The sequence below is a fragment of the Branchiostoma belcheri genome, unplaced genomic scaffold, assembly GCF_001625305.1.
Source record: "Branchiostoma belcheri isolate BF01 breed outbred unplaced genomic scaffold, Haploidv18h27 scaffold36, whole genome shotgun sequence".
Taxonomy (NCBI): domain Eukaryota; kingdom Metazoa; phylum Chordata; class Leptocardii; order Amphioxiformes; family Branchiostomatidae; genus Branchiostoma; species Branchiostoma belcheri.
Window position 1 is genome coordinate 140,733 of NW_017803976.1, and position 26,527 is coordinate 167,259.

Sequence of the window (26,527 nt, forward strand, 5' to 3'; positions counted from 1 at the left end):
TAAGTAAGATTTATCATTTAAAAAAAACGATACATAATACAATACTGTACAATAATATTGTATATTTAACGTTACAAGTAACAACGGAGAATTGATCGATCAACTTAGTTTCAAACTTTTACCCTGATGCATTGTGGGCCAGTAGTAGCGTTGACCTCTCCAAGGCCAGGTCAGCGCGAAAATGGAGTCAATGTATGTTTTTCAAGGTTTATATACCTCTTTGCGGAGAAATCTGTTTTGAAAGATGTAAAATTTGAGCTACAAGGGTCACTCGGTGAATCTTGGGCGTGAACATCCGTTTTTGAGGAGATTCAATTTTTGCGCCCTCATTATTACGTTCGTGACGTCATAACAACATGGCGCGGCTGAAAGGAAAATGAGGAAGAGGCCCTACCCTTCCTGAATTAAAGTCCTTTCTACCGGGCTTCTCTCCAGTTTGAGGTGAAAATCTTCCACGCTGTCCCTTCAAGAGGAAATAGGGGGCCGCCACGATGGAAAATGTTCCGATTCGGGACAGGTAAGTGCTGGTGATAAGCTCAGAAAATGTGTGTTTTGTTGTCAACATTTGCATTTTTAGCGGGTGCCTAGTTGGCACTTTCGATACTTTTGTTTATTTAATGAAGGCCGCTGCATAAGAAGCATCGAGCCAACACTATGACAAAAACAAGAGGGCACTGACCGTAAAATATTATCAAGCCATGGGGCACAGATTTGGAAAAAAAAATGAAATAGCGATGGACAGAAAGCAGCTGAAGGAAAGTGGGGAACTGGACATCACGCATTTTTGACTTGCAGACGTTTTATGGCAATTTTTTTCTTGATGTCTGATCTTAATAACAAATAATGGCTAAGATGTTTAGCGAGTCGTTGCTATGGCAGGGATGCCTGGCTGATAATTCAGCCCAAAAGTAGCAAAGTCTGAGGCATATAGACAGAAAACTCGCCAGTATGCCAGCACTATTTGAACAAGTGAAACCAGCTGGTTGGTGTTTAGGTCGAATGGGGGAGGGGGGCGAAGACATTTTTGCTGGTAAAATCATGTACGTGGTGACCATTTTCCTTCCTTCTGTGCGTTATTTTTCATCAAAGGGACATTACAGCCAGTGTGTCAAGAAGGTGGTTTTATCTTATAAGTACACAAGTATGCTTCGTCTGTTTTACAACATTTATATTAATTATTATAATAAAATTATAACCTGAGTAATTTTGGTACCACTCACTTGGTCTGAACTCCATGGATGTAGGATACTATTTGAGCCTTGATAAATTTGACTATTACACTTAAAAATCTAAGTTAATGTCAATACTATTTACTGATTTAGGATGCTGTTAAGACTATTCCTTATTGAATGAATATAAACTTCCTTTCTAGATAAAGTGGAAGTTCCTGGTAGTGCTGCATACCGGTTTGCTGGACTTGTAAAAATGTTTAGGTTCAAGTCCAAAAAAAACCTAAAAGTCAAGAACCGATTACGGACTTGTTAAAAAAAACATGTCACATACCCCTTTTCTTTTCAAACCACCTATAACCTTCCATAGATTGCAAAATCTGTGATGCAAAATGAAGAAAACATTGCCATCGGGCATCATCAAGTCAGAATTTAAAAGTACCGGCCTCCATGTTGTGTGGCCATGTAGTTTTGCCCAAACAACATTGCAAGGTTCGCCAACGTGCAATTTTGTATACTATATGCCATGGGTTTAGGTCCAGACTTACGAGTCCGGAACTGAACCTAAACCTCTGGACTGGAATCTGGACCTGAACCTAAATGTGGGTTTAGGTACACAGCACTTACTAGTTCCTGGTCCTATGTTAACATTTCTGTTCAGCCGTTCTTATGTATTAGGTTATGGTAAGGCAGAAGAGGGTAGGCAGAAACCATTTCTGACATGGCTCTACACATTTTTTGGTAACAAACCTGTCCTGCATCAGTGTATGTTTGGTAGGATTCTGATTAATCTGAAGTCCAGTTATTTGTGCCAGACAAATACTAGTATACTGCTCAGGGCCCAGTATGGCATTTGGTAATTTTTGGCTGGAATGCAGACAGAGACAATGTGATTTTGAGAGTCTCAAACCCCCCCCCCAATGGGTTCCATACTCCCATCTTTGTGTCTTTTGCAGGTATAATCTAAATGCACTCTATAGCTACAAAAAAAAACACAGAAACCTGGATTAAAGGCATCCAATGCGATTTTGGGGCAGCAAAACTGAAAATATTCTGAATAGGGCAATCTTTGTGATATTGACACACAATATCACACATCGGCACATTTGTATCAGCATTTCATACTTAGGGCATTTAAAACTGCAGAATCAAGCCCCAAGATGAGTTCTTTATTTTCTAGGTGGTACCCTAAAAATCAGTCTAGGGCCCTTCCAGTAACCATTTTCTGTCGGAATTTTGGGAATTTTTGCTCCTTGAGGTTCAATATACACTGGGACAGTGTGGTTTAAATTCAGTATGTAGATAAATGGCTAGAATATTGACTTTGATTTGTTTGTTTGAAAAATCGGGTTTCGAAGGCATAAAAACTGCACTGGAAAATGCATCTCGAGTTAAGTCCAAATGTAAACTTGGATCAATGTGATAGTTGAGAAATAATGAAATATTCTGCCTAATTCTTGTAAATTCTATTGTAACCCCCATGTGTCCATTGTGTTCCTATTTGTACAGTTTATAAACAATGACATCATAATGGAGCTAATTGACTGATTGTGTTATCATTTGTGTGAGAATGGGTAGTGTAATCTCCAAGCAGATGTGATGAGGAGACCATTGAAAGATCAGGCTTATTTATATTGAACCAGATTATAAGTTAGCATGTGCTATTGCAAGATGAAACAACTTTTTACAAGGAATCTACATGCCATTTTGCCCTTTCAAGCTTGAAGTACCAAACCTTTTTATCTATAGTAATCAACGTGTATAACAGCATCTCTGCATAGCACCACTGTTTCACATACATGTGATGGTGGCTTGATAAATAAAGTCCAGTTGGCCCATGAGGATTAGGGTTAGACCTAATGATGACTTTATTTTTTTTAAAGTAACCTTCAGCCTGCTAATGTAGCCATTTGGCATCAAATACACATGTTTAGCCTCTACCAGGCTCCGCGGATCGCTGGAAAAATAGTAGCAATTTGCCGAAATAAAGGGATAGTATACCAGAGAAGATCCAGCCGGCCATAGAAGCTCCAATTTGCGACCCACGGAGCCTGTGCGGAGTCGCAAGCTTCTTTGAAGTTCACTAATCGTTATCTAATAGGTGCAAAGTTGTATCTAATAGGTGGGAAGTGGTTAAGTACCCCTTTTATTGCTCTCCGACTCGTCCGTGACGGACCTGACACGAGCGGCCATGTGACAGGAAGTGTGAGAGGTCACGAAGTTTTGAAGTTATAACGGTCTTGTCTCCTCTTTTTCCTGACGTTCTGTGGCTCTTTCCGTATTTTGGAGGTTATAACAATCCTCTATCGTAGTGTTATTTTTTGTCCACAGCCGTACTTTTTGTGGCAGTTTTTTTGTTTTACTTGTAAGATAAACAGTTATATAAACAGTCATCTGTCCTAAGTCAAAGTTTTCTGTGCGGATTTCTGTCTGCTGCCGATGGCAGTCCGGGAACGAGTTGGCCGTGTGGCGAAGGACGTTTTTGGTTACGAAACTTTGCGGCAGGGTCAGGAGGACGCCGTGTTGGGGATTTTAGATGGGCACGACGTCTTCGTTGGATTGCCGACGAGGGCCGGCAAAACATTCTGCTTTCAGGCCATACCGTCGTGCTTCAGGACATTTTATCAACAGCAAGAAAAAGCCTCGGTCTTATGTCAGAAATAAACACAGATAATAGGAACATTATATGAAAAAATATAATTTTCGTCCATTTTGCTGTCACTCTCTATTTGACCTTTGTCCCAGACACAGCCACTTCCCTGCACACACACCCGGCTGAGTTCCCGCTGGGCGCTGGCGGGTTTATGACTTAAATGATCTTCAGCGCTGATCAAGTTTCTTTCTACGAATAATAGGGGGATTAATTTGATATCGTTTGAAGCTTGCGACTCCGCACAGGCTCCGTGGGTCGCAAATTGGAGCTTCTATGGCCGGCTGGATCTTCTCTGGTATACTATCCCTTTATTTCGGCCAATTGCTACTATTTTTCCAGCGATCCGCGGAGCCTGGTAGAGGCTAACACATGTTGGTTATGGGACTATAGACAGCAGGAAGAAGGCTAAGGTTGACAAGAACTGCTTCAAAAAAATTTTTTTTGGTGCATCATATAAGATAAGTAGAATGTCAGAAAAAAACAAGGTGGTTAAAAAGAAAAAATAAAACTAATCATCATCAAGTAAGAATATGCTACATATACTTCTATACATTTAACATCTTTACACATGTGCACCCACAGAAAAAATTAGGTGTACAGCTCCAAATTTAGTGCACATGAACCCAGTACATATCTGTTGGTATGGGAAACCAAGTGTTGGCAAAGTGCAAATGTATATCCTAGTACTAGTAGTTGCCTTTGATAAAAAAAAAAGCATGAAAGTGGATATTAAATGCAAAAGTATAGAGATAGACATTCCAGAGAGATATGTCATTGAGGCAAAAGTGTAGACAAGATGTTTGTTAACCCCAGAAATAAAATACCTGTACTAGTATGTTTTTTTTTCCTTTATTAAAACATTTAGGAGCAAAGTGGACAGGATGACGACACACTCAAGCCGAAGCTTATGTTCATGTCGCCATCTGACATTACAAAAATACAAAAGCAAATGCAAAAACAGACATGCAAAGCTTAATAATAACAGAATAGAATAAATAAGGTTACAATGTGTAAAGTGCTCCAGGCAAAACTTACAAAATTGATAGGAAAGAATTACTCAAATCTTTTAGTTTCCTTTATAAATGATTGAACATAAAGTAAAAATTTTAAGTTATTTGGATATGATAGTGATACAGAACCTCTAAGGAATAAATGAACTAAAACATCATCAGAGAGATCATTGAGGTTTATGTCAAATCCTACCAACTTAGCTAAATTGCTAATAAGGGAGGCACGATATTGTGTATATTTAGGGCAGTACAAAAAATAATGCTGGATACTTTCAATGGGATGGCCACAGGTACATGCAGGACTGGTTGCCAGACAACGTGTGTACAAATTTGAGTTTAAATTATAAGTGCCCAGACGAAGACGAGTGAGAAGAGCGCAAGTGTACCGAGGTGTACTAGTATGTTCATCACATAGTAAAAGTTTATTTTGTTAGATTGTTCATTTCATGCCTCACCAAAAGTATACCTTTCATGAACCAGTAAATGTCTTTTTGTATAAAAAAAATATATCAGTCTAAAGTCTGGAACAAATTTCTTATCCAAGTATGTTCCCAAGTTACATTGAATAGATGTTGAGACATGACTGTGCATGTGATTTGTAACATCAAATATTAATGAAAAAATGAAGTCTAAAAACAGAGGTTACAATAGGGTGTGTTCAAGGCTTTTTGCAATGAAAAACTGATCCTTAGGCCACACCAAGTTAATTTGTTGGTTCTCGGATTCGCCTCTTCGTTTTTTTCTGATTTGCAAAAAAAAAAAAAAATGATTCTTTTCCTGAATCAAGTGAAAAATGCTCATGTTTTGCCCCCCAACAGTTGAGGAAAGTCCTTTTCTTCCTAGTTGTTACAGTTTTCTCATCTATCATTGCAGTGGTTTGATTAAAAGTTCAAAATTCAATGTTTAAATTTTAACCCAGCCTTTTGTGTTGACTTCATGGCTCATTTCGTACCATTTAAGCCTATAATAGGATGCCTAGACCTGTTTTTATTTTATTTTTTTTCGCCCTGTCGCTTCATATTTTTTCTGAAAAAATCCGAGAACCAACAATTAAATTGGTGTGGCCTTATATTTGGGTGTAATAAGAATTTAGTGCAGAGTCATGATAATGTTGAAGATGATAAAATTTGTACCATAAAAATGCGGTCCTTGGGTAAGAAATCAAAGGCTCCATAAGAAAATACCATCTTTGTTGTGCCGATATTGGGTAGATGCTTACGTGTCCATGTATTTACTAGTATGTTGTTTACGGAAGTTCAAAGGAATGATTCAGTTGATTGTCTGAATACTTGAAGACTGAGTAACTCTTGGCTTGTTTTTTCCCAATGAAAACATGTGAAATGTAATTCAGCTGTTTAATATTTAGTATTACACTGGGCTCTGTGTGTGTGGGGGATGTTTTTTCCGAAGCTAGACTTAAGGAGGGATGGATAATGCAAGTAAACATGTAAGTATGTGGCGTCGTGTGGTGTAGTGGTACATCACTGGACTATGAAACGGGGAGACCCGGGTTCGATTCCAGGTCGTACCCGAACAAGTCCGAACATGCGCCCCGATGTTGTACCCTTGGGAAAGGTACTTTACACGAATTTCCTCACTTCACTCAGGTGAAAATGAGTACAGGTTAGGGACGTCCCTCGGATAGGACGTTAAATGTAGGTCCCGTGTTTGGGAGAGACACACCCCACGCATGTTAAAGAACCCACCGCACTTATCGAAAAGAATAGGGGACCTTCCCGGTGTGAGTGGTTCAAACCTTACAGTCTTGTCTCGGGGTTGGCATCTTTGAAAAGGTGATAGTCACCTGTTATGTCAATCCTTCCACAAATGTGGTAAATCTTCATAAATAAATAAATAAGTTAGCATTTCCACTCTGTTTTGGTCCATACTCTGAGACTCTAAATTGTGGTAGGCCTGGTGCTATAGTGTTACGTACATGTAGTGTAATTCATCAAAAAGGAATCAACTCTTTATAACATACATGTACATGTACTAGTATTACCATCTATGAAAATGTCTGACCATATCATTATGCAATCACCACATGTTTTGTACCTGTGTATGGTGTGTATTCTGTCAAAAATCATAAGAAGGAAGAATTTTGAGAGAATTGTGATATAAACCTCTACAGCAAGATCACAGAAATGCCACAGTCAGGGCTGAGTACTCAGAATATTAGTACATTTCTACTCAGCTCTGACTGTAGCATTTTCTGTGATCTTGCCAATGCAACAATTCTCAGCATTGATTCAATGTCACAAAGATAAAAGTACATGTCTGGACTAATGTACCTAAACCTCTGTAGTCTGTATCTGTTCCTAATGTTACTGTTTTTATTTTAGCTGGTGTGTTACGCCGAAGGGCGGTTATAATAAATGTTTTTTTTATTGTCCAAACAGTACCCGTGCAGTCGCAGCCTTTATATGGCTGAATTGATGCAGGGTATCACATAATAATCAATACGAATCACAACAATTACAACAATCAAATAATACACATGTTACACATATTTGTTCCACAATAATTTTTTGTGGAACTGTCGCAAGGGTCTGTGCGGCTGCCATTCGGCGCCACAAGGTGACCTCAATACGACTTTCCCCAACCGAAGTTAGGTACCCATTCACACCTGGCTGGAGTGAGGAAAGTCGTGTTAAGTGCCTTTCGCAAGGGCACAACGTCGGGGCGCATGCGCATGTTCAGACATGTACCGGCGGGTACGACTCGGAATCAAACCCGGGTCTCCCCGGTTCATAGTCGATTGCTCTAACCACTACACCACCCGACGCCACCGGCTATATACCGGCTATACAGATACAGATACTGATACAGGTATTTCATTGCCATTGGAAATGATGACCCAGAGATGGTGATTTTTCCTGTGTTGTACAGGGTGACTGCAGAAGAGCGGTTTGAGTCTGCCCAAGTCTGCCTGAGTCAAGGGGAGGTGGAGGAGGCACACAGATTATTACAGGAGGTACTTACAATGCTGAAATGCTCAAATTTGTATGTAGAAGTTATAAACTCTGTAATCAGATTTCCAGGCTGTAGCTGGCATACAGTTAGCCAGAAATGCCATGTAGTTTACTTGAAAGGCGTTATATTATGTTGAGTGTTGAGCTTAATTGTATTACAGAATTCAGCTTATTTGTGTCATTTCAAGGTCCGAAGACTGCTCTAAGACTTGATTCTACATTGCTGATAACCGAAATTCATGAATCATTGCTTTTTAAGAAATAAGAGATTTAGATATCAATATGTTAGCTAATGTACTGTGAAGGTGGAGATAAATAACCATTATTTCCAATCTTAGGCCACACCAATTTAATTTCTTGGTTAACGGATTTTTCTAGAAAAATAATGGAGCGGGCGGGCGAAAAAAAAAAAAATAAAAACAGGCCTAGGCATCGTATTATGGCCCAAAATGGTACGATAAGAGCCATGAAGTCAACACACCAGGCTGGTTCAAAATTTAAACAATGAATTTTGAACTTTTAATGATACTACTGCATTGAAAGATGGAATGACTGTAACAGGTAGTAAGAAAAGGACTGTTTTCAACTGTTCAGGGCAAAATATGAGCATTTTGTAGTTGATTCTGAATTTTTATTTTATTTGCAAATCAGAAAAAAATGAAGCAGCAAATCCGTTAACCAAGAAATTAAATTGGTGTGGCCTTAGTGCTGCAAGTGATCTGATCAATCCTTAAATTAATGTTTTTGTCCCTACCCAGGCTGTGAGACTGGACCCGTCCAACATCGTGTACAAGGACAGTCTACAGGAGGTGGTACGCCTGCGGGACCAGCAGCACAGTGTGTATAACGACCCCGCCACCACCACCTTCAGCTTCTTCCACCACGGCGGGCCTGGCGACGCGTCCGGCTGCCAGGGGGCCGGCTCCGACGAGGACGGACCACTCAAACTCTTCAACATCTGGTCCAGCTGGTCGGGATTCGGCTCGCCGTTCGGCTTCAACCTGCCGTGTCAGAGCCCTCCCCCCGACGCCAGCCCGCATCTCCCTTCCCAGCCTGCACCTGGCACCCCTCAGCAGCCTTCCCATGATGCCCCGCAAGCAGCCGCCCAGGACCAGAAGTCCCAGGGTCGCAAGTCGGAGGACTTTGACTTCGACATCCAGTATCGACCCAAAACCAAGAAGGGAGAGAAGGATACTACATCCGGCTATGCTACAGATGCTAAGGCGTTCAACCTCCAAGACGCTGCCAGAGAGGGAGAAAAGATGTACAAGGATGCGTTCACGTCTTGGAAGGCCAAGCCGCACACTCCCGAGCCCGCGGACAAGAAGGCGAACGCAGCAAAGCCTAAAGTAGCTGCCGACCACTTAGAGTCGCTGGGCGCGAGTAGGGTGGTTCCCAACGTGAGGTACTCTGACATCGCCAGCAAGCCGCCCAAACCTGCAGCACCAGAACCCAAGCACAGCCAACCACGGACCGCTAACACAACCAGTACCAAACCAACAGGCAAGAAGGCACAGAAGAAACAACGGGTCTACAATGTAGACCTGAACAAGGTAAACAGAATTAACCGTGTTGAAATGTGTTGAAACTTGTTTTTGGTATAGCTTAACCTTCTCCCTTCCAAAGCAGCCTTTTGGTACAAAATCAGCCTAGTGTAAAGACCAAAGCAGCCTTTTGGTTTAAGTATTAGGCCATGTTGATTTGATTATATGGATGACATCCTCTGGGAACCCCAAAACTGATGCGCGCGTGCGAATAAAAAAAAAAGTTTTGCAAAAAAAAAAAGTTGCTTTCACTATGAAATCTACGTGGTCATGAAGGTTGAACAAATGGCACATAATATGTTATGGCGAATAATCTACTCTTCGAATTCATTTCTTTACATTTTTGTCTTTTTTCCTTTGATTTTGGCATTCTACGACATTGGTATCGTTTCTAAATGTTTTCCTTGCAACTTATGGTATATTTTTGCTCATTTAGCAAATGTTTTTGCACGATCAACTGTCCCGAAGTGAGGATGAACTTTCCCAACCTGTTTTTCAGAAGTATTGTATGACTTTTGTATGACAAAAATAGGAAATTTGAGTGGACTTTTCCGGAGCCAAAAGCCAGGATGTGTGCCTGGTGAACAAAAGAAGGGCTGACATTCTGTGGGTGATTATTTTTCTATTGTCCCCAAAATGTCCCAAAGTGTCTTTATAGTTGTCCTGGCCAAACTTTTAGTGGTCAGAGGCCATCGGGACGCCGTTAATTTCGAGCCCTGTCTAAACTACCCTGTACATATTGTCACCTATAATGTCAGTGTACAAAATACTTTATTGAATCAGGCTGCCTATCAGAATTTTAGGTTGCCCCACCTATAAGTTACTACTTTCCTCAAATTAAGTTATGTTACATACATAAGCCTTTGACAATATTTCTAACAGCCTTTAGTTAACAGATACTAGTAATAGCCATTAATACCTAAAATTAAAAAGCATCTGCTGGATACAGTGGTGCAAGCCAATTAGTGGACAAATATATATAATTTTTTTGGGGGGGGGATTCTTAAAATTCAGGTAGCACACTGGGCTACCTAGGTTCAAAAATAGGTTGCCCCAAGTAAAATTTGGTTGCCCGGGGCAACTGGGCAACCAGGTATTTTGCATGCTGAATGTCTAACATTTCTCTCTCTTCTGACCACGTTTGTAGCAGGAAGTCAAGCCAGACTCTAAGTACGGCCTGGACAGTTTTGACCCGAGCAGTGAGTCCACCATGCACCGTGCTGAGTCCATGCAGTCTGTCGCCTCTACCTCCTCCAACAGCAGTGACCGTGTGGCGTCTGCCACTGACCGCTCTCATGTCAGCAACGGCCGCGTCCAGACCAGGACATTCAGCATGGACTCTGATGACCACACAGAAGGTAACTGTACAGCTTGTCTGTTACATAGACTTAGAATCTAAAGGTTATGGGTTCGAATCCCTGGTATACTACTGTAACAATGTTGTGGCCTTGGGAAAAGCACATTATTATAATTACACCTATTCCCTTACTCAACTCAGGTGAAACTGAGTACCTATATCCAGGCCTGGAAATTCATTTTTCGAAATAGGTGCACTGGTGCACCCAAAAAGAATTTGGTTCTTTTTGGGTGCACCATATAAGATCAAATAAGTAGTATGTTAGCAAAAGCTAGTTATCTTTCATTTCTCAAGAAAAGTACTAGAGCAATGATTTTATTAGTTTCCTGACACTTTGACTTCTTTACATACGTAAACCTACTGTTAACAACTTTACATAGGTAAACCTGCAAAAAGATTTGTGTCTACTGGTGCACCCACAGAAAAAAAATTGGATGCACAGCTCCAAATTTGGGTGCACAAAGGTGCACATGCACCCAGTGTAACTCGGGTTAAGGACATTCTCTCGGAGTCGGATAAGACATAGAGCTGAAGGTTCCAGATGAAATTGTTAAGATGATAATACCATTAACTCAACCGACAATGTAACATGTATAACAATTGTTCTCTGTATTATTCCTTTAATAGACAAGGCTTTCATGTCTTACACTTCTCTCACTCCCTACTTATTCATCTTTGTATGGGGTCTTGTGGCGTAATGACAGAGCGTTTGGCACAGAACCAAGAGGTTCCAGGCCCGAACCCTGCCATGTCACCGATCTTGTGCCCTTGTAAAAGGCACTTTACATGAGACAATGGAGGCCTGACAAACCCCATCTCGTATTAGCCACAAAAAAAGGCAGCAGAATCTTCAGCTAGTTGAAGGCGGCTGCCTCTAAAAGAAAGAAGATGAAAATCGTTTAACATTCTGTCATACCTTCTTTACTGTGGCCACAGATGCTGACCCTGTGCGGAAGGCTGACCACAGCCCCGCCCTTCCAGCCAAGACCACCGCCACCGGCGGGAAGTCAGGGTCAGAGGGTGACCGGCCCTCCCAGCGGGGCGGTCACTCCTCCAGGACACGCCACGCCGTGGACGAACTGTACTGCAGCGGGGACCTGGGAACAGGTAAGGAAGCAGGGGTTTGTTTATTTGTTTGTTTTATTTAGATGTCCATTATTAGGGATACACTGCTCTGAAGTAAGGTGTGAGCGTGGAACCAAAGCTTTGAAGATTTGATACATTTAAGAGTTTTTGTGAGTATCGTGTTCTGTTGATCATTGTGAATTCCTTGCTGATTCTGTCTATACAATTTTCACGGGCTTCCACAAGGCAACAGTCATGCACACAGTAAGAAATTGAAGAAGGAAATGAGATAACCCTTTCTGGCTGGGTCCTTTGACCTAACTTCCTGTCAGTGTGCATGATGTGTCTAGCATATTGAAATTACATTACGTACTACATAAACACAAGCAAACAGACACACCAGGGCTCAAAATACTGGGTGCATATGCACCTTAGTTCACCCAGTTTTCTTCTGTGGGTATACCAGTACACTCACATATTTTGTAGGTTTACATACACATGATACAGTATGTAAAGATGTTAAAAGTATAGTAGTATACAGCATATTCTTAACATTCAATTGTCATAAAAATGATAAAATCATTGTTATAGTACTTTTCTTTTGAAATGAAATTTTAGTTTTTGCTGACATTCTAGTTATTTTATTTTACTTGGTGCACCCCAAAAATTTTTTGTGCACCCAATGTTTTAGGTTTGGTGCACCAGTGCACCTATTCCCAAAATGAATTTTGACTGAATTTGAGCCCTGCACACTGAAAACAAAACATTATATAGGGGCTCTTCACATTGTTGATGTAATGTATTTGCCTGCCTCTTTGTCCTCCCGCAGGTCGTCAGGACACAGAGTTACAGAACGGGTTTGCCCGTCTGTACCAGGAGGAGGAGGAGGAGGGGGAGGAGGAGGAGGAGCACAGGACCAGGGGGAGGCACAGGAGCTCGGCCCGACACACCGACGGGGGGCCGCCCAAGAGGAGGTCCAAGAAACAGAGAAAGGGAGCAAGCAAAAAAGGTGGGTGGGATATCCTGTTTAAGGTTAAAACTCCTGTTCCAGCACAACAGATTGTTCTCACCTCAAGCTCTCAATGAGTCACTCTGATCTTCTTCAATAGATTGACATAAGGTGCTTTAGGTGCTTTCTTTCCTCCATTAGCAAACCTACAAGTACAAACAGACAAGTATGTAGCTAGTCTTCCTGGAGTTAGACATACATCATACAAACTACATCAAAATTGAAACATTATGTACATACAGCTTAACACATAAATTTATAAGAGTAACTGGTCAAAAGCATTATTATGGTTACAGGACGAATGTTAAATAGCAAAATGAAATTCTTTGTGCTTTGTACCAGCCATAAATGTTTCCTTTTTTTTCATATCTCTTTTTATTATTCAGTTTTCAAATATTCAACAAAAAGAAAACCATGGCATCCTGCATACAAAATAAGCAACACAAGAAAACTAAAACATGAAGTTATATACAAATGTTTCTTCAGCATGAAAGTTCATCTGAGTTGGTAAATTACATTATGAAAAACTTAAACTGTTCTCCAACTCAAAATTTGACTCACCAGAAATTTTCGACTGAATCACTCAGTCTTCCTCAGCTATCTGACCCAAATGCTGTGGACACGTGATTTTTCCCACGTGTGACGTCAGCAAAGGGTCAAAGGTTGTCTGAAGTCGATATCGCCCCCCGTCCCGGTTGAGCGATGGTTGAAGTGCCCTGATGTATATGGCCTCTTTTATGCCTCTCTTGAAGTAATCCTGAACAGAAAATTTCTGGTGAGTCAAATTTTGAGTTGGAGAACAGTTTAAGTTTTTCATAATACAAATGTTTCTGTTGTACTTGTGGCAGGCGGACTGTGGCACTCCAACAACAAGGCAGTGATGATGGCACGGGAAGTCATGCTGGGCTTCTGGTTCCTCCTGCTGGACTTCTCCACCTGGACCTACCAGAGCGTGGCCATGGCCGCCGAGCGCTCCACGCCCTTCCTGTACCAGGGCATCACCGCGCTGGGCATGCTCCTCATCGTCTTCAGCGATTGGCTGAGAGAGATCGCCTCCAAGGCCTGGGATTGGTTCTTGGAGCGGCTGTTCCGGGGCGTGGAGTGGACGAACCAGCGGTCGGCGCGCCTGTGGGAGTGGCTGAAGACGAGAGCGCCCGTGTCCAGAGTAGAGGCGGGAAACCTGGCGAACAAGGCCGTGAGCTTGGCGAAACAAGTCCTGTACGGAGCCGTGTCACTAGTGGTGTTTCTACTGGTACTAACCTACCTGCTAGTCAAACAGATCCTGTTATGGTGAGTGCCCACATTTACAACATTCCTAAAGTACTAGTTTAAGGAAAGATTGAAGAGTCACACTAATGAAGTCATTTGTTTTTTAGACTTGTGAAAGTGGAATTGTGAGGAGAACACCCTCTTGAAACTATGTCTGAAGACTATTAGTGGCTTAGTATCCAGATTTTAAACAGATCCATTGGCATGAAATACCATATTTATGTTTACCAAAGGAAAACATATTGTTTTTGCTACGTTTCTTCTTCCGTTCCAAACACTCACCTCTGACCTGGTCAATGACCAGACTGTCTCTCACCATGGTAACTGGTGTTGGGTTACATCATGTTGCAATTTTATAGTATGAGGGATTTAGACTCCTGTCATCATACATGTGAATGCGTTTGAGTAAGAACTACCAGAGCAGACCGTATGCGAAGGTAAACATTATGCATTTCCTTTGCAAATCTTACCTTTCTAGTTCACTTTGTCTTCATGGTAGCAAATTTTCATATGTGATAAACACTGTGATTTAGTTATATACCATGTGCCATGTACAGGGCATACAGAGGAGTCTGCTATGTGATAAACACTGTGATTTAGTATGTTGTACCATGTGCCATGTACAGGGCATACAGAGGAGTCTGCTATGTGATAAATGCTGTGATTTAGTATGTTGTACCATGTGCCATGTACAGGGCATACAGAGGAGTCTGCTATGTGATAAATGCTGTGATGAGGAGGGACAGAAAAGGCAGGAGTCAGCTGGAGACAGAAGGGCTGGAGGAGAACATAGAACTGCCCGCCACTGGTAAGGCATTATTTTACAGTTAGTCAGAACAAGAAATCAAAGATCTCATACCTCCATGAGTTTTTGTTAGCCTGTGTTTACACAAGCTCTCGACCGGGGGTTGGCCAGTAGCCAGGAGCGCAATTTATTCAAGCTGGAGTTTTTGTGCACTTTTAGTTTTCTTCATTTCTTTCATAATTAAAGTAAGAAATGGGCATATAGCTGGAAATGAGATAACCTTTTCTGGGCCCTTTCTTGGACCTTTGACCTAACTGCTTTCACTTATTTGAATTTCTACATGCTAGGCATGTCTTGAACCTGCCTAGCAAGTACAGAAGCACAAGCACACACAGACACACCAAAAACAAAACCTCCATACACGGAGGTAATCATAGACTAGCTCTGTTCTCTTTGTGATTTCTTCATATGGAAAGTTTGCTTCCAGAAAAAACTCTAAGACTTGGTATATTAAAATGATGAAGAAATGCTGTTATTTTTCTTGTTACTTAGGTGAAGAGGCAGTAAGAAGATTGCTGTCCATGAAAGACAGGGACCCATGGAGGTAGGTACTTAGACAAGCCCTAAACAAAGATCTTTTGTTCCATTTCTTCATCGTATTTGAAAAGGAAATGAATTCATATCTGACTTTGCATTGTTTTGAGTATCACATAAACCAAGACCTCAGTGCAGTGAACATGTTAGTCCTGAACAAGAACAAACATTAACAAACATGGCTTCATCCAAAACAAGCAACGACTAACACAAAGTAGATGTATCACAGTTTGTTTTGTAGCTGGTTTGCAACATTAATTACTTTTCCCTTGCACCAAATGTTGTAGATTTCAAATAAGGACAGTTAAACACTTTACTAGCTAGGCTGGTGTTTACATCTCAACATATGATATATTGCAAAAAAACCTAAAAACCTTTTTCCTCTGAACGTGAAGCTGGTTGTGATAGAGGGACTGTAAAAGGTGAAGTTGTTGATAGCTTGTCAGGCCTCGAAATTAACTTTTCTTCCTATTGTCCCAGCACTGTCCCAAAAATAAATTTCAATTGTCCCAAAGTGAGAATGAACTGTCCCAACCTGTTTTTGTGGGAAGTAGTGTATGACTTCAACTTGAAGTCAACTATATTTCGCTTATGTTCACTCCCAGGTGCACTATAATTACAGAGTAGACGAAATTCGGGGGTACTTTTCCATATCCAAAAGCCTGGACGTGTGTCTTATAAAACAAAAGAAGGGCTGACATTCTGATGTTGATTATTTTCTATTGTCCCCAAAATGTCCCAAAGTGTCTTTTTAGTTGTCCCAGCCTAAATTTTAGTGGTCAGTGGCCATTGGACCACCTTTAATTTCGAGCCCTGTTGTTGTACCTCCCTGTGCAGTATCCTGGGTGTTAGGAGGGACGCCTGTGCTGATGATGTCAAGAAGTACTACAGGAGACAGGCTGTCCTAGTGCACCCAGACAAGGTAATATTACAATTGTAACTTTTCTTCTTAATTTCTTCAACATATCTTGGGCCACCAGAAAGAAGTTGTATAAGTGATGATGTAAAAGTGGTGTTGTGTGTATTGTACTATGTGCAGCCAAGGGCTGAATTGTGAGGAGCTTACAATTCTTGGGATCTGGAGCAGCTGCCATTCGGTGCTAACTCAGGTAACTTCAATACGACCCCAAGAGTGCAAGGTTTGAACCACTCACACCGGGAAGGACCCCTACTCTTTTAGATAAGTATGGTGGGTTCTTTAACGTGTGTGGAGTGTTCCTCTCCCAAACTTTAATGTCCTGTCCGAGGGACATCCCTAACCAAAGCTGGGTACTCATTTCCACCTGATTGAAGTGATGAAAGTCCTGTAAAGTGCCTTTCTCAAGGGCACAAGATTGGTGACATCGGGCAGGATTCGAATGCTGGAATCCTACCCGTTCTGTGTGGTGTAATGGTAGGACATTTGGCTCAGAAGTCTTGGGGTCAAATTCATCCACCTACATGCCCTGATGTTGTGCCCTTAGGAAAGGCACTTTACACAACTTTGACATTGATAATCAGGATTTTTTTCTTCTTTTTTCTTTTTTTTAGAACCAGTTGCCAGGTGCAGAAGAGGCCTTCAAGATCCTGGGCCATGCCTTTGAGGTGCTTGCCGATCCGGTAAGACTCAATAATAAATATTCATCTTCATATGTGTCTGGACAAGGAATATTGTACATTTTGTATCCACAAAACAGCTGCGTTTTCAATGTATGGAAGCTGGAAGTCAACTGATATTCACAATAGTTATATTTCAGTCCATACCATGGTATGGATGAAATATATTGTGTTCTCTCATGTTTCTTCTCCTTCTCCTCCTCCTGCCAAACAGTCAAAGGGATTCAACTCCGCCATCATTCAGCCAAATGACTTGAAATTTGGCATGGAGGTAGAGTGGGCCAATACCCCCAGGTCGTTTTTTTTTCATTTTTTTGATTACATGCCTTTGAAAAATTTTTATGAAGGTTTTTTGGGGCATTTTTTGCCAAAAAATGGATTTTTGGATCCTGAGCCCTGGTTTTACAACCAAATGATCTGAAATTCGGTATAAGGGTACCTTGAACATGTGTCTACAGAATAGCAGTCGCATATTTGGCATACACCACTTCCAAATGACTCATTTGGGGGACTTTAATGGCTATTTTCAGCAAAAAAAAGGGCCAAAAGTGCTATACCCGTTCCATGTTCTATCTAAAGAATGGCACGTTCCATCTGCCATTGGCCATGGAACACATGTTCCATTGCGGGTTACCTGGGGTCACATTGCACGTAAGTCGTGCGTAATGACCCACACATTCAGTTTTATGTGCCTAAGACCTTCAAAATGTATCAAATCTCATCATTGTTAGTAATTGCATACCTGTAATAAGATTAGTAAAGCTTTCGAGATGTTCTCAATTACATAGCTACTATATAATTCATTTATTTGAGAATCTTTGCCAGTTTTACACTGGGGTAAGTTTGGAATAGTCCACTTTTGTGTGGGAGGGAGATGGACTGAAATATGCTGTATTTGCTCCTAAGCAAATGTCGGCCTCTCTAGTTTGTTCTAGAATCTTGTTTGGGCAGATTTTGCTATTTATTCCTAAAGCATTGCAGTTGTGATTCTTGTTGGGCATCAATTTGAATAACATTTGCTTGTATTTTCTTCAACCCACTTCCCTATCATTTACATATTTGTACATCTGCCCACTTTGAGAATTATTTGTTACAACTACCATTTTGGTGGAGAATGAATATTTACTATGTTCCCTTTGTTTCAGATGAAGCGGAGAGAGTACATCCAACAGAAGTCCAACAAGACTAAGGTGGATGAAGCCATGGTGAGTCCATATTTTGGAGATGTTTAAAGTTAAAACTTGGAGATGTTTGAATGCAGGCTGATTTTACTGTTGAGTGAAATTTCGTCTGGTAAAACAGGCTTCAGTTTTGTTGTAAAACCTCAAGATAAAGGTTAAAAACTGTAACTGTACACAGTATTTGAATGGGATTCCAGATATATTTGTGTTCATGTCCACTTTTCCTGAGCGCCTTTTTATCCCTGCAGGAGGAGTTCTTTGGCCAGCTGGAGGAACTGCGTCAGAGGCTGCAGGAGGTGGGTGTGGTCTGTTGCCATGGAGATGAAGAACACTTAGTCAAACTGAGTCAAAAGATATCTGTCTGTACCGTGCCATTTCAACAGCAGTTTTATTCATGCATTTTTCAACACAGTATCTATACTTATTTTGGCCTAATACTCTTCTTAATATTTAATAATTAATGCAAGTTATTTTGAGGTTGAGGTATTTTGAAGTATTGACTTTTTTGTGTCCAAACTATGTGCCTGCCTTTTCCTTCTGTCATAAGGCAGAAACATACCTTGTGACAGAAGTATCATCTCATAGTCAGTTCACTCTATGTGAACTCTATCCCTGTAGGCTATCTACACCATGCGCTGTGACCGCTGTGGTGAGAAGCACCGGCGTGTGCCCATGGACCGGCCCTGGTACGCCGCACGTTTCTGTACACGCTGCAACACGCACCACTGCGCCAACGAGGTAAAAAAGATACTCCTTAACAGGGTTTGAAATTCATTTTGGGGATATTTGGGTGCACCAATAAGTAGCAAAAACTGATTTCATTTCTAAAGAAAAGTACTATAAAAATAACAGTGATTTTATTATTTTTCTAACACAAAGTTGTTAAGAATATGCTGTATACATAATGTACTACTACATGTATACATTTTAAAAAAATTAGGTGCACAGCTCCAAATTTGGGTGCACTAAGGTGCGCATGCACCCAGTATTTCGAGACCTGCTTAACAAATCAACGACCTTCAATAAACCTTTGCCTTTTCCTGAATGGTGCTACCTCTAGTAAGCTCCAAAGTACTGTAAATTGAGGAATGTTCATGGTTGTACATGTACTTGAAGTTGCATCAAATGGCTCGATTGGATCAATTAAATGGATCAATTAAACATTGTGAACATCTGTAGTAGAGTTGTGTACCTAAACAAATTTTAGGTACAAGTACAGGTACACGGGTATAGGTACAGGTCTGGACCTGAAAATGTACCTGAACAATTGAACAAATTTTTATGTTCTTCTGAACTCCTTGCATAACGACAGAAACATGAATAAACTTAAGTTGAGTGTAAGTTTTTGTTTGTGGAGAATTCTTACACAAAACATAGGCAAAACTAAGATGTTTTAGTTTTCATCTCCTACCCTGCAACACAAAGCTGACCTAAGGCCACACCAATTTAATTTGTTGGTTCTCGGATTTTTTCAGAAAAAATATGAAGCGACAGGGCGAAAAAATAAAAAAAATAAAAACAGGTCTAGGCATCCCATTATAGGCTTAAATGCTACGGAATGAGCCATGAAGTCAACACAAAAGGCTGGGTTAAAATTTAAACATTGAATTTTGAACTTTTAATCAAACCACTGCAATGATAGATGGGAAAACTGTAACAACTAGGAAGAAAAGGACTTTCCTCAACTGTTGGGGGCAAAATATGAGCATTTTTCAGTTGATTCAGGACCAGAATCAATTTTTTTTTTTTTTTGAAAATCAGAAAAAAACGAAGAGGCGAATCCGAGAAGCAACAAATTAAATTGGTGTGGCCTAAGTGACATAACTAATATGCAACAGGTCTTTCAGGGTAGTTAACACTGTCAGTGACTCAGTCTGTAAACAAAGAGCTGTCCTTACTTTGGGACACATGGGGGACCAGCTATTTACACATTTTAGGTCACAAATTGGCATATAATAGACCCATTCAACTTTCACGGATCGCATAAACTGCATACGTCACAGAACAAAATGACCTTAAATTGTACGGAATGCCACCATACAAAGTTGGTGCCTGTTTTCCTGCCATTCCCGCATATATTGCCGAGAAAATAGACACCTACCTTTTAGTAAAAAAAATGATCTGCCAGGGGGGACACCGCGAGCGCAAGCCGCGTTCGACTTCAACGTTCTGGAATGATGTTCTTTCGAATGTCCCCCCTATGACGTAAGCATGCGATCCGTGAAAGTCGAATGGGTCTATTAATGTGACATTATTTAGGTACAGTACCGGTACTGAGGGATTACTGAGGGATTACGTATTTTGGACCTGTACCTAATCAATTTTTACAGAATCGGTACAGAATCAGTACAGTGTACCGGTACATAGCTCTAATCTGTAGTGTTAAAATTAACTTAAATGGTGTTTAAAGTGTGGTGCTGATGTTGTACCCACAGGGTGACATCTGGGTGGAGACAACCATGATGGGCTTCAAGTGGCACTACTTTGCCGTGATGGACAGCGAGGTGTGTGACATCACTGAGTGGGCCAGGTGCCAGGTACGTACAGCTGTTTGTTACTTGGTACTCCAGGTTACCTGAAGGTCACTGGCACCTGAAAAACGTCTTGGACCTTCGTAAGAAGGTTCTTCATTCAACAACCAATGAGTTGTCATATCGGACATTTCGGTGACCGTCTGTCACCTTCTTCAGGGCAGCAGTTGGTCAAACGAAACATCATGTAAAAAAACGCTGGTTGTTGGATAGCAAACCTTCTTATACAGTCCCTTGCCAGCCTGATGAAATTATTATTGTTATTCAAAGTGGTGTCTGGGTGGTGTGGTGGTAGAGCATCCGACTGTCAAGCAAGGGGACCCAGGTGCAATCCCCAGGGTTGGACCCTGACATGTCCGGACATGCACCCAGACGTTGTGCCCTTGGGAAAGGCACTTTACACATTTCCCCACCTCAGTTAGAGGGATCCTGGGCCCCACTAGGGTTTGGATTGGCATTAGGAAGGGCATCCAGCTGTAAAAATCTTGCCTCAACAAAGACTTGCACTTCACATCTAACCCCCAGTTACAGGGGAAAAGATGTTAAACTGAATAGAGAGAGAGATATATTGATGTTTCTGTTTTCCCCCGTCCACAGACCGAGCTGCACAACCTCCAGCCCAACTCCCACTTCGTGCAGTGCCGCATCGACACCAAGGGCGCCCGCAGCGCCAAGAACTTCTTCAACCCCAACCGCCCACGCGAGGACGAGCTGGACGAGTTCCTCGCCAACCTCTTCTACGAGGCCATGAAGGAGGAGTCTCGGAGGGAGGGCGGGGCCGCCGCGCCCGGACACGCCCCGGGACACGCCCCGCCCCAATCACAGGACTTCACCGGTGCTCAACCCAAGAAGGGCGGCAAGCGGAGAAAGAAGAGACGATGATGGAACGACCGGTGCTAGGGCTGCCTTCATCACACCTGAGTTAGAATCTCTCTTGTAGGGGTCAAAGGGCAGGATAGATCTGGGATGACCTCATGAGGTGCCTATGACATCACCAGGGCGGCCTTGTGACATCACCAATTGCCTATGACATCACTCGGGTGACATCACTGACCATGTGACCCCAGAGCAATTGTAGACGGCAAGCAAATGTAGCGTTTGTAATCCAAGCCCAGCTTCCATTATAGACAAGTATTACATTATCCATGATTATTACCGATGTTGCCCTGAAAATATATATATCAGTTTTTTTTTTTACTACAAAGATCCGTGATATTCATCCAGATATTACTGCAGTGCGTTTGAAAAAGTTTCCATTGGGAAAAACAATGTGTTTTCTGCAAATTTTATGTATCAGCTGTTATTTACTGAGAGGGGACAACTTAAACTTGAGACTACTGAAGAAGCTGTCATTTTGCAAGATTTTCCATACAAGAAAAAGAACTTCCTTTCTGTATTCTATTGCTTTCTTTGCATTTCTTCGCACAATTTTTTGTCAGATTGTAGCCATGACATTGGAAAGACCCCACAGGGACACTGTGTGTCAAGTAGCAAGTACTTATGTAAGATTGTAGCAGTTGTCTCAAAACAGGACTGAACACAGTCGTAGCATTCTAAAGTGAATTGGATTTAGTTCCGTTGGTTCAGCTTGTGTCATCATTGTTGGTTCATGTGGCAGGGCTACCCTGATCAGATTTTGATAGACTGCTAGAAAACTATCAGAGGAAAAAGGTGGACAGCCATTTATCCATGACCATGTAATGACTTGAGTTACACATTACAAACATATACTTTGCAGGGTTAGAAACGGGTTGGTTAACTTGGAACCAGTAGTTTGTTATCGTTGGGATTTAGAAATTTATTCATATCCTATCTTTTCATCATGGCACACTATTCCAGATCTGTCTCTTGACATGCGTCAATCATTTTCAGACTTGTAGATTGGTCAGTGTAATTAAATGTATGACTTGTTTTATAAAAAGTATATCAGATCACAGCAAACCCTCCTATTATACTAGTTCTATTCATCCTGGGTTGCATTTGCTTAAACAAAGCCATCACAAAAAAATTATTAGATGTTTCTAAGTATTTCTTTTTTGTAGTTCGTGTATGTGGTATATTGTAAAGGGTAAAAGCTGGTATTGAAAAGATTACGATATTGGACATCACATAGCAAGAATTAGCAGAAAACTTGCTTCAACTCTGTTTGACTTGTACATTGAGTATCAGCCTCTGTGATGTCTACTTTTTCAAGTTGACTCTTGATTACTAGTATATGTTGCTTTAAGTGCCTTAAGGATTGGGACAGGTATAAACTACACTTAGGCTTTGTCACAACAACAACAAAAATAATCATCAAGCCAATCGACAACGATAACTTTCAGCATGAATTTGTACCTACTCCAAAACAAGCCCAACTTTTTTTTTTCTGGAATAGAATCTGTCCATGTTTAGCATGATTCTCAGAGATTCACTGAACAAAACAATAACACTTATTTGCTCTAAAGCCACAGAACTCTTTTGTATCACTCTTCCGTCTCAGAAGTGCAATTGATCTCATTTCCTAACTACTGCAGAGCAGTCTCTTTGTTATAGCACACAGTGATTCACACATGAAATACGCTGATGTGATTATATCATTCATAAGCTCCCTATACAATAATGAAGCATTTTTTTTTACATTCGACTGAAACATACATGTGACATAGGACCATGAAAAGTGATCTCTATCTTGACTCGGCATGGCGATTATAGAAATATACTGATATTGTCAATGCCTCCCCCCCCAAAAAAAAACAATGAAAGGATAGAGGTTTCGTAGCCTACAGGATGGTACAATGTTGGTAGCCTGTGTTGGGCGCTGTGCTGTTATGTCTCTGATGTGTGCCAAATCAGTGGATGTAATTTGAAACTTTCTGTTCGGTTGTTTCCGCTACTGTATTCCTGAAACTTGAGCTGACTGGTAACCACTAGTAATAAAGTCATTGAAGGAAAACATCGGCGTGTCTGTCATTACTGCTGATCGACATCTATGGACTATTCCACTCTTAAAATAATTTTTGAATCTTTTGTCCTGAACATGCTATGGTCTTGATTTTTTTGTGACAGATAGCTTATCCTGTAAGAAATAAGCGGTGTAAGTTTGTTCCCCCTAGCAGCTTGTTCTGGAACTGCAGGGGACCTTCAGGTGAAATCTTTAAAGGCCAATAAGTCCAGATAGGAACAACATATTTTCATCATTTCTGGTGTGTAGGCAGCTGAGAGAGAGTTGTACATAATTAAATGCAAATTATGCCAATGAGGGCTTAATTTGCATAATTTTGTGTTTTATATAATAGTACTTTCATATGTGTAATGTATGTAATTTATGGCAGATGGAACATCAAAAGATACCAATTATGCAAATGATGACCTACTAGTAATTTGCATAATTGATGAGAAAATTCTATAATTACAGTGTTTTATATAATAGTACTTTCATACGTGTAATGTATGTAATTTATGGCAGATGGAACATCAAAAGATGCAAATGATGACCTAATTTGCATAATTAATGGCAAAATTCTGTGGCTTCTTATTGGTGAATGATGGGAATTTTATACCTTGTGACGTGTAAGTTACTTAAAGGTTAACATCACTATGCCTATATTATGTTAATGTAGAGGTCATTTGCATAATTAATGAGGACGTGTTGAAATAAAGTATGACAAAGGAGAGGAATTTTACATTAAAAATATTGTAATTTGAATTTAGAAAACCATAAATTGAACTAGATTGTGCTAATTACGACCTTATTTCCATAGTCAATGAGACAAAAAACATTTACAACTTCTCATATATTTCATGGAGGTATGAAATCTCAGAATTCCTGTTTCTTCTTTTTTCTTTGAGGCTACACTGAGCACTTTTATATGGAGCGTTATCCACTTGCGGATTGACTTTGTCCTGTGTTCCCTCCTTCAAACCAAGCTTTTATCCAGAACAATAGATGTGTTTATACTTAGGCAGGTGAGAACATTCGATAGGTGGGGAACGTCATAAGTCTATTGTCACGGTGACGACTGAGAAACCCAAGTCGCAGGAGGAAGTAAAATATTCCAGTCTCAGAAGGAAGCAAACTTCGGCCGTCGGTACTGCAGACGCAGGTACCTCTGTCATTTCCCGTTTCATTTTATATCTCTGAAGATTACCTGTCCGAAGGTCCAGTCGAGTCCATGAGTGAAGAGAAAACCACGTACCACAGAGGTTTTATAAAGTGAGTGTCCGCTGAACCAAAAAGTTATCCAGAACAATACATAGGTTCACTTCGGTGATCGTGAGAACATTTGATAGGTGGGCATCGTAAGTGGTTTGACGACTAGAACAAACCTAAGTCGCAGCTGGCGGAAGTAAAATATTCCAGTCTCAGAAGGAAGTAAAATTCAGCGGTCGCTATTGCAGACGCAAGTGCCCGTTTCCCGTTTGATTTGATATCTCTAAGATTGCCTGTCAGAAGGTCTAGCCGAGCAAATGAGTGAAGAGAATTCGAAAGTACGCATCAGAAAAATGGCGCACGAGCACAGGAGCGAGCGGCTGTCCCTGTCGGCGGGGCTGGCCGTGTGCAGCTTGGCGGTAACCGTGGCCGTCCTGCTCGTGAGCTTCCTGCACAGCGGAGGCCAGGTTCGGCAAGACGACGTCGCCTCCCTGCGAGAGCGGCTTGCCTCGGTGGAGAAGGAGTTGGTGTACTGGAGAGAGAAGAGTCAGTCACTTCTGGAACGTGTGGCTGTGGTGGAGACTAAGATACAAGACGGATTCTGGTCGGAACATAGTTCCGTACTGGACACAGAGGTGGGCCTTAGAATGTGTTCTATCAAGAATAATATCCTCCTGGGTCTGTCAGTGTAACACATAAAACGAGGTCATAGTTCTAGACCAATGTCTTCTTTTGTGCAATATCTAAGCTTCTCGTAGTAGAGTGGTGGCAGCTGGCAAAATTGCCAGGACTTCGCGGGAAAAATAATGGTGGTCTGAATACTTAAAATCATAACTCACGGCTACGTTTGATGTTACTGCCGTGACATAGATTATAACAACCTTTTTTTTAATGTCATCTAAAGTTAAAGATTCCATGCATTGGATGAAAAAACATACACAAGCAAAGACGTCCTGAAAAAGTCTCCTGCAACAATTTGACTATTTATCTCACGGAAGGCTGACTCCCCGATGACGCCCGAGGGCCCGAAGAGTTCCGACAGCGGTTCGTCAGGAGTCAACAGTGACGCAGTCCGGGTGAGGTCAAAGAGGCAGGCTGTCGGCGCAAACACGGTCAGATTGCCAATTTCAGGTAGGGAATCTTTTTTCGTTGGGGGGGGGGGGTGCGGGGTCTATCACGGCGCGGTCACATTTGGCGTAGGTTGTCTTACAATGTTATGAGCTAGGATTAGTTTTCACACCTAGCTGAACCAAGGCAGAACCAACCATCGACAGGGATCAGTAAACCACTGCCTTTTCCGTATACGAAGCTAGACGTTGCAGAGCGAAAGCATGCATATGGCTTCAAAGAACGCCTGCAGTTTGTGATCCTACAGCACATGTGACCTTCCAAACTGTAAACCCCTTTGAATGTTTTTTTTTAATCGTATTGTCGGTCGTTTTCATGTGTTGATGTAAGTCACTAGGAATAAATCAATCTCCAAACAGATCTTTAGGTCACAAAGTCGTGACAATTCTTAGATTTAACCAGGTCAACCATGAGGAATATACATGTTTATGTATATTTTTACTTGACAGGATGTATGCAAGGTCCTCCTGGCCCCCTGGGCCTGTCGGACGGGACGGTCGGGACGGGGTACAGGGACCCCGGGCCTGGCTAGCTGTGGCTGTTATGGAGAGGGAGTGGCCGGTTGAGAACAT

At 41.4% G+C, this 26,527-nt stretch overlaps 2 protein-coding genes across 3 annotated transcripts; both read left to right on the forward strand.

Moving 5' to 3' along the window:
• The first annotated feature begins 127 nt into the window (after positions 1 to 127).
• Positions 128 to 23,421, forward strand: LOC109476092. Of its 2 annotated transcripts, none has more exons than XM_019776960.1 (16): positions 128 to 517; positions 7,722 to 7,806; positions 8,563 to 9,357; positions 10,499 to 10,706; positions 11,642 to 11,812; positions 12,600 to 12,779; positions 13,628 to 14,069; positions 14,744 to 14,856; positions 15,346 to 15,397; positions 16,225 to 16,309; positions 16,918 to 16,986; positions 18,129 to 18,188; positions 18,413 to 18,460; positions 18,783 to 18,902; positions 20,600 to 20,701; positions 21,293 to 23,421. In XM_019776960.1, the coding sequence occupies exons 1-16, from the start codon at positions 492 to 494 to the stop codon at positions 21,575 to 21,577; spliced, it is 2,841 nt and encodes a 946-aa protein (XP_019632519.1). In that variant the 5' UTR covers positions 128 to 491; the 3' UTR covers positions 21,578 to 23,421. The 2 variants fall into 2 exon arrangements, with proteins under 2 accessions (XP_019632519.1, XP_019632518.1); XM_019776959.1 differs by having other exon boundaries at positions 132 to 517; positions 10,496 to 10,706.
• Positions 23,422 to 24,956: 1,535 nt separating this feature from the next.
• On the forward strand, positions 24,957 to 26,487 carry LOC109475962. The gene is made up of 3 exons (XM_019776767.1): positions 24,957 to 25,462; positions 25,826 to 25,958; positions 26,405 to 26,487. The coding sequence occupies exons 1-3, from the start codon at positions 25,145 to 25,147 to the stop codon at positions 26,485 to 26,487; spliced, it is 534 nt and encodes a 177-aa protein (XP_019632326.1). The 5' UTR covers positions 24,957 to 25,144.
• Positions 26,488 to 26,527: the final 40 nt, after the last annotated feature.